This window comes from Platichthys flesus, chromosome 8 (genome assembly GCF_949316205.1).
Source record: "Platichthys flesus chromosome 8, fPlaFle2.1, whole genome shotgun sequence".
NCBI classification, from domain to species: Eukaryota; Metazoa; Chordata; class Actinopteri; order Pleuronectiformes; family Pleuronectidae; genus Platichthys; species Platichthys flesus.
In genome coordinates this window covers 20,138,403-20,146,979 of record NC_084952.1, presented here as the reverse complement: position 1 = coordinate 20,146,979, position 8,577 = coordinate 20,138,403, and the positions used below count along the sequence as shown (strand labels likewise).

The 8,577-nt window shown below is 40.7% G+C and overlaps 1 protein-coding gene across 1 annotated transcript; it reads left to right on the top strand.

Moving 5' to 3' along the window:
- Window positions 1-2,079: 2,079 nt before the first annotated feature.
- Window positions 2,080-8,197, top strand: rab33a (RAB33A, member RAS oncogene family). Its single transcript, XM_062393121.1, has 4 exons — window positions 2,080-2,611; window positions 3,668-3,808; window positions 4,622-4,702; window positions 4,788-8,197. The coding sequence occupies exons 1-4, from the start codon at window positions 2,219-2,221 to the stop codon at window positions 5,010-5,012; spliced, it is 840 nt and encodes a 279-aa protein (XP_062249105.1). The 5' UTR covers window positions 2,080-2,218; the 3' UTR covers window positions 5,013-8,197.
- The last annotated feature ends 380 nt before the right edge of the window (window positions 8,198-8,577 follow it).

Genomic DNA, 8,577 nt, shown 5'->3' with positions numbered 1-8,577 from the left:
CAGTGTGTTTGTCGTGCGTGTGTGTGAGACAGAGATTATGTGTGTTTCTCAGTGAAATAGTGTGTAGTCTTTGAGGAAGAGATCTAGTTTGTGTTTGGGTGACTGTTCTCTACAGTGAGGGGTGCGTGTGTGTGTGTGAGGGAGAGAAAGAGAGATTGACTTAGAGAAAATAAGACGTCTGTGTCTGTCTGCATTTCAGTCATATATCAAAACACAGGGATCGTGCGTAGTCTACGTGTGTATTCTGGATGTGTTTGTGTAGGTGTGTGTTTATGTGTCTTGTTTTTTTCTGTCCTTCAAAATGGGAGCCCAGAGGCTTAAACATCCTGCAGCACCTTGCACAGCTACATCTCGGACAGTAAGTACAACTGATTTTGTTTTATTCTCACCAATTGCTGGTTGGTTCTACATGAAAGCTCCAGGAATTAAAATGAAAATATTGGAAGCTGTTGGTGTAAAATAACTTATTAAACAAGTTATTAGGATTTTGATCAAAGAGGGTGAATCATGCTAACAGAGAGATTGGCAAAACAGTTCAACATTGTTTGAAATGTCTCGACAGTCTTGATAGATAAGGAACAGATTTAGATTATCAGCCATAATATTGTAACCATCCAAGCTAAGAGATGGTTATATATAGGAAGCAACGTTATATGAAGCTACAAGTCCAAATGATATTAACTGTGTTTTAAGAAAACATATTATTTACGTTTTATTTACAATGTCAAGGAGAAATATCACACTACCCACAATCCTCAGGTGTAATCATGACATCTCTGATTGGTGGAGCTGATTTTTTAAAGTTAGAATGAGAATCTGTGGTATTCTTTTGATGTATTTTACCTTTGACAGAGAAACTACTCAGTCCTGGAATCGGTCACCACTGCAGCCCTTTGCATCACGGCCATGTTGGTTCATGGAATGTGATAATATGGCCCGCTGATCAGATCACATGACTTTGTGGTGTGAGAAAATCCCTTTCACTTTCTCTCTGGCACAGAGGAAATGATACTCTCACATTGTCTTTATTGTCAATATTCAGCTGCAGCACATTTTATACTATTTTGTCAGTAAATTGTTTTGTATATTAACTCTATTTAGAAAACTGAGCCATGAGTTAGAGCCAAGAACCACATGTTGCATCAGATTGGGACCAAGTGGTGTATGGGGAAAACCCTTTATTTTCATTCAGAACAAGAGGGAATGTAGAATTTAAGGTATTTAATTAGGAGAACAAGAATGAAGAAGTATTCTTCTACCACTGCTTCCAACAACATCCTCCCAGGGTTTTGTAAATCTACCAAGACGGCCTAAATCCACCAGCAATTCCCCGTCTGTGGCTTGCTTCAACTGACCACTCATGGTCAGTGGAAGAGGCCCTCTCTGTTCCAGTTCCCCTTCTTTGACAAATGGTATCCTTACAACTTTGCTCTATGTTCTGGAGGGCAAGGCAGTGGTAGCAGTTCTCTAGGTTTGATTTATACTGTCAGGCATTTCACTACTTGTTTGTGTTTCCACATGAAATCAAATTGGAGGCTGAAGTGCCCCTGCCCCGTCACTAGTCTTTTTGTTTCAAATGTTTTTTTTGTTAAGGCTCAAGTCATCATAAATGTAATCCAGATAAACAGGTCTCACGTTTCTTTTTTTAAACCAAACCAACATACAACAATGACCTAAACATCACAGTATATGATCCATGAAGTGGGCTCCTCATATGTTATCACCAGAAGAAAGTCTCCACAGAATAAAAAAGAAACAGAACAGAATCAGTAATCAAGGAATGATTTAAATGTGCACCTTAATGAAAAGGTAATCAAACAAGGATGTTGAACATACAAATTGGCTCCTCTGTATACATTTTTATCCCTGATTTGGAAAAATCTTACATCCACCACTGGGGAGGAGAGGTTGTATAAACTTGTAAAGTTATTCCCCAGTACAGTACACTAGAAATGCTTGTTTGCTTTCTACAAATGTTTCTCATAAGTGTGTTCTTGTAGTGACCTCATGTGGTGTTTGTGGTTTAGAATATGGTTGTAGACAAAGTTACACTATTTCTACTGCTTTTCCCTTTAAGGCCACAGTCAGCTGCTAAAAGAGAGCATCCGTCCCTGCTCTCCTCCCCTCTTCCTCCCCCTCCCTTCACCCATCCATCCATCCGTCCACCCCCTCTCCTCCACACACACACACCCGATTGCGCATCGCCTCCTCCGGCATAATGACCAACGATTCTCCGGAGGGGGAGATCCGAGCTCTGGGCGGAGGAGGAGGAGGCAGTGGAAGAGGAGGAATCGCACAAAGGAGCCGAGCGGACGACAATGTCACCATCCTGACGTCCTCCATGGATCTCCTCAGAGCCGGCCGCAGCAGAGCCAGCAGCGGCACCGAAGCCGCCCCGAGCCTCGCGTCCTCCGTGGACCTGAGCACCTCCTCCATGGAGCTGAGCATCCAGACGCGCATCTTCAAGATCATCGTCATCGGCGACTCCAACGTGGGGAAGACCTGCCTCACCTTCCGCTTCACCGGGGGGAGCTTCCCCGACAAGACCGAGGCCACCATCGGCGTGGATTTCAGGGAGAAGGCGGTGGAGATCGAGGGCGAGACCATCAAGGTGAGAAGCAGCAGCTACAGGAGGAGTTCCCTCACCTCCCTCCCCCTCCTCCTCACCTTCCTTTCTTTTGATCAGCTGCAGCCCAGTGTCTGGCAGCACACCACACAGGGCCCATTCTTTCATTTGATCTGCCCCACCCTGAAACAACATTTCCCTACAGTGTCCTCAGGTTTAAATGCTTTATACAGGCTGGAGAGATTCATCAAGTCTGTGTTTGAGAGACAGAGAGACCGAACACTGTTAATGTTATTGTGAGACCAGATACTTGTAATAGGACTCACACAGTTGGATGTCAGCATTTTATGATTTATTTTCATTATAAAATCTGTTATATTGTCAAAACTCCTTCAGAATCGTACCTGAATCCACTCACTGAACCAGTAAGTACCCATAATAACAGACATGTATCAGGCCACCTGTCCAGCTCCTGCGCCATCAAAAAGAACCACCAAATATGAACCATAGTGCTGCAGCATCACCGTAATAATTGATGACATAAAGTGTAATGATTCAATGTCGGAAAACATTTTGGCAGATGAAGCAAATCCCGTGTAAGGGCAGAATGATAACAGTACGACTGACTACCATAACAAATTATGGTGATATACATGAATGTATGTATATGCCCCCCCTTCTCAGTCGAGCCATATGTCTACAACCTCCCGATGACCCCTAATGCTGACTCAAACATGTACACTACACTACTGACGTGCCATCAATACTTAGTACAGTAATGTGAGAGTACATGTCACTCTTTTCATAATTTACATTTAATGAACTATTAGCCCTCAGTGCCTGTTCTAAACCTGAATGTTTTGAATGAGCGGTTTACTTCACCTGTATCAACGGCCAAGAGCTAATTACAATTTTGTCCCTAATAGTGATTCCCCCTCAATCAGTATATAAACAATATACTGTCACTTTGCTGGACGCTGTGTGCTGAGCTTTCCATAAACAGTCTATGGTGCAGAGTGAAGTTAGAAAACTTTGTGTTCATCCTACCTGGTTTGTCTGCAGGGAACATTTTGATCTTTATTCTGTTGTCTGTCTCCACAGGTGCAGGTTTGGGACACAGCAGGACAGGAGCGCTTTCGTAAATCCATGGTGGAGCACTACTACCGCAATGTCCACGCAGTGGTCTTTGTGTATGACGTCACCAAGATGAATTCCTTCCGTAACCTACAGACATGGATAGAGGTTGGTGATGGGTGCATCGCTTTGTCCAATCAGTTAGTTTAGAAAGTGCTGACTGAGCATAAACTGCACAGCACAACCCATGTTAAAATAATCCACCATATATTTGTGTTATAATGATAATAATATTACTAATATGTCAGTATTCAACAACTTCCTTGCTGACATCAAAGTTTAATACTGTTAGATGATTCAATTGAAATAATCTGTTTGTATCCTGAAATATCACTTTTCTCGGGGACAACATTTGGTCCTTGAAGTAAAATGCGCTGGAATCAAGCCTGTGATCGAATGCTTGATGCTCAATCCAATATTAAGGTGCATGAAACAAACTTTGTGTTGATGTAAACTGTGTGAACATGACACCAAAATATGTTCTCGCCATGATGTCAATACTGAAATACTCAACTAAAGATTTCTGAGTTCAGGTGAAAAGACAGAAAGACAGTTAATGTTACATTGCTAGCTTGATTACATGTTGCAGAAATCCCCTCAAAGTAATCTTGAACAATAACAAAGGAGGCCAAACAATGTTTTGTGACTAGTAGTCTGTATTATTTGAGATAGAAGCATTTGTCATTTGCACAATTACACCTAAGTGTAGTTAGATGAAATCTGCAGCCATTCTGGCACTAGTGTTTTGATACTGCTATTGTTTTTGTAGTGTGTGACATATTGTAACTGTCATAAATTGCTTGCCTCTTGGTACAACCAAGAGGCCAATAATGTATTTTTGTCCTCTCAGCCGATCATATTTATGTTTTTTATGGCATTATTTTATAAAGCTTTATTCTGCTCTTTTTCTTCTTCTTCCAGGAGTGTAATGGCCATCGGGTCTCAGCATCAGTACCCCGAGTCCTGGTTGGAAACAAGTGTGACCTTGTGGACCAAATACAGGTTAGTGTGGGTACATAACAGAATGTAATACTTTATTTAATACTAAATTCAATTAAGGTTTGTAACCAAACTCTGCTTTCCCCAGGTGCCCTCAAATACAGCACTGAAGTTTGCTGACGCTCACAACATGCTGCTGTTCGAGACGTCGGCCAAGGACCCAAGGGAGAGTCAGAACGTCGACTCGATCTTCATGTCTCTGGCCTGCCGTCTGAAGGCCCAGAAATCCCTGCTCTACAGAGACGTGGAGAGGGAGGATGGGAGAGTGCGACTCACACAACAGACTGAGACTAAGAGTAGTTGTCCTTGTTGAGGAAATGGGGGAGTGGGAGGCATTATCAATGGGAAGAGAGAAGAGAAAAAAAGAAGAAACCTAGAAGAGAAGGATGGGGATGATGGCAAAGCGAAGACCGAAACATCGTTAACCAGAGACGATGCTGAGGATAGAAAGAGAAGGAGGAAAAAGGGGTTGGGAAGAGACATATTTATTAACAATTCAGAAGAAGACAATGTTGCCTTTAAGACTCTGGTGTCATATAGAAATCCTTCCAATTTTTCCAAACACAGACACAAGCAAGGCGCAGGAAAACATCACAAGTTAAACATGTCGGTTATATGAGGGGGATCCACAATAAACTGAAACCTGCCCTGGCTCTGTGTTTGTCCCAGACTTTAAAATTCTGAGGCACCACATTAGACCTTGTATATCACAGGCTAATTTCTTTGTCTGTCAGTAATTTTAAATTTCATCCACATCCTAACTGAAAGCAGTATTTCCAAACCTTTTCCTTCTGCCTTAAAAACCTGCCTGCAGTCTTGGAGTTTGATAAACCAGTCTGACAAAAGTAGGGTAGAGGTTTTACTTTTTTTAAGTATCTTATCACTTGAGATGATCTTCGTTTATACAACAGAAGTAAGACCTTCTCGGCCTCTTAAGTGGACGACTTGACAGGACGAATTACTCTTTTTTTGTCTCTGCATTTTACTTTACCTGATATCTACCCATCACAACTTGACTTAAAATCACTGTGAAAATACAAATACGTGGGAAAGGTGAGAACACATGTTAGTGGAGCTCGGTGAGCTCAGAGAAGCCACAGTAAGACAGGGGGAAGGAAGGTTCCTGAAAACCCATTTGGAGGCTGTCAGGCAGTATGGCACATATTGATTTAGAGGCTGTAAGATCCTCTTACCCTTGAGCAGGAAAAATGCTCTCTTGCAGAGAAGTGCCGCCACGTCAAGGCTCCTCTTTATCATCGAATTGTGATGTAAACACTCCTCTCCATGTTTTCGCTGTGGTGGAGTAGCTAAATCCAGCTTTCCCTTGTGTGCAAATACAGAAAGCATCCTGTCTTCACCATGTGTAACTAAGAAAGCCAAGAGCTTCTCTCTATCACCCAGTCTTCTTATCTACACCATACTTCCTATTCTGTATTAAACGTCTTTTGTCTAAGATGATGATCTTTTAACATCAGTACCACTGCCTCCAGTTTTAAAAAGGACAGGAAAAATGACAGAAGACTGTGGCCCCTGTATAGATATGCTCCACAGCCTGAGCCAGGATGCACTGTGTGAGTGTCTGGTGTCTGTATTGAGTCCAGAGCTGTGGCTGTGTTGAGCCTGCAGGATAAATACATGTATAAATGCTGCTGAGGAAATCAAGTGTTTTCAGTTACTGCATACATCCGAGTTGGCCCTTATCACCAAAAGCTTTCGACTCTTGTTGTCTTACCATGTTGACATTGTTTGTTTGTATCCCTTCTCTGACTTGCCTTGAGATAGCTGTATTCTGGGTTTTGATTTTCACTTTTGCATCCATCGCGTGTTATAAACATTATCAAGATATCCGCTCGCCCCTTGAATTTTCCGGGTATCCTCTTGTTGTATTCTCACATGGGTGTTACTCAGATATTTTACTACTGTAGTTCTGGAGATGTCTGGAGCATCTGACCAGGACATCTGTGTTCTCACAGACAGGCCTTCTGGAAATGTTTAGGAAAATGTATGACGTTCAATGCATGTCTGAAAAATGCTTGGGATTATTCGAATATGGATGATTCGACTGCATGAACCACTGTTGAAAGCCATATTCCTTATTCACTATATATAGAGACAGAATAGGGGTTGCTCCCAGCTGGGTTGTGGGTTGAAGGACACACTGTACCCAACATAAGTTTCGGAGCTATGAGGCCTTTGTGCAATAAGGCATAAAACCACAGTCCTGGCTGTGATGCGATCAGTGATTGAGGGTCTTGTTCAACACATATTACCCTAATTTAACACTGCAGTCTACTTTTGAGCTATGCCAACAATAAATGTGGATGCAATATGTAGTAAATTCAGATCAGTGAGCATTTAAGTTGAGTCTTTACTCCAAGCTGGCAGTCTTATAACATCATTATTCCAACACATTCAGAAATGCAAGAACTGTGTAAATCAAGGGGAATCCAGAGAGCTAACATCTGAAGTTTGTCTGGTTTTGTTCATCTTTATTCATAAAAAGTTTTTGTTTTGTTATTTTGATAAGATTTAAGCGGTAACGAGTGGATCACATGACATAACTGTCAATTACCAGGAAGATCTGAATTTATTCTCATTCTAGGGGCAAATGTGTACCTCGAAAACTTGACTTTGACACATGCAACCCAGAGCCATGGTTTCAACAAAGGCTGGGTAAAAGAACACACAAAAAAACTAGGACAACAATCATTCATCCGTCTTATAAACTGTTCATTCTGTTCAGGTTTGTATGTGGCTGGATCATATCATAATACACGAGAGCAGGGGTTACAGCCGACCACAGACATCTATGGCTCTTATATGTGAACATAATCCGGCTTATTCAGTCGCAAAATGATTTTATCACTGTAAGGAGAAGAAAAAAGAAGAATGTGCCTGTATTTCCTAAACATGTCTGAATGAAACATTTGACTTGGTTTCAAATGAAAAATAATAGAATTTAATTATTTTTGGTTTTACAGCTTTTCACTTGAACATGGTCCCGTTGTACTAACTTTATAATAGTTTAGAAGTGTAATTGATTGTACAATAAATAAATGAAATCTCCATTTCTTACTCATTGCAATTATAAACTTTATAAATCTTGTGAAGCTCTAACTCAATTTCCTTTTTCCAACATTTCCAATCACTACAATTCTGTATTTTATACATGTCTAAAAGTTAAGAATAGAAATATATATTGTCTGTGTGCTTGTTTACTCTGTACATGTGCTGTATTTGGGAACATGTTTTATTTGTCAAGTGTATCTTTTGAATAACCATTTCAAACTCTTAAAGCAACATTTACATTTTGAAATTTATATTAACCTCCAATCCCATTGAGGTAATTAGGACTTGTCAGCATTTTTTTTAAACATTAAATCAATTTAAAGTAACATTAAATTACATTACAATTTTAGTTGTTTAGTTATTAATTTTAAACCCAGTAATCTCAATGCTTAATATCAAATGTGAGTTATCTGTAACAGATTTTCACAGCCGTCTTTGTCGTTGTTGCAATCTGATAAATCTGCTGAAAAGTTCCATTTGACTCAAAGCCTCATTTTGTGGAGACTGAAACTTTTGAGATGATATGCCCCCAGAGCATTAACATCATGAAGTTTTCAGTAAAATGTCTGTTTTGGCCATACACTAATAACTCCTTTTTTATGTTAGAGCCTGTTTCCCCTCTCACTCACAGGAACTCCAGGTTGTCTGTTTTTCCCATTCTCCTTCTCTCCCTTTCTCTGCCTTGTATCTCATTTCACCCTTCATGTGTCACCATGTTTCTGTTGCCCTCTAATTCTATTTCTGTCCGGATCTCGCTGTGGTGGATCCCTTTATGTCCTCCTATGCCTGTTTCATATCTCACTGTCAGG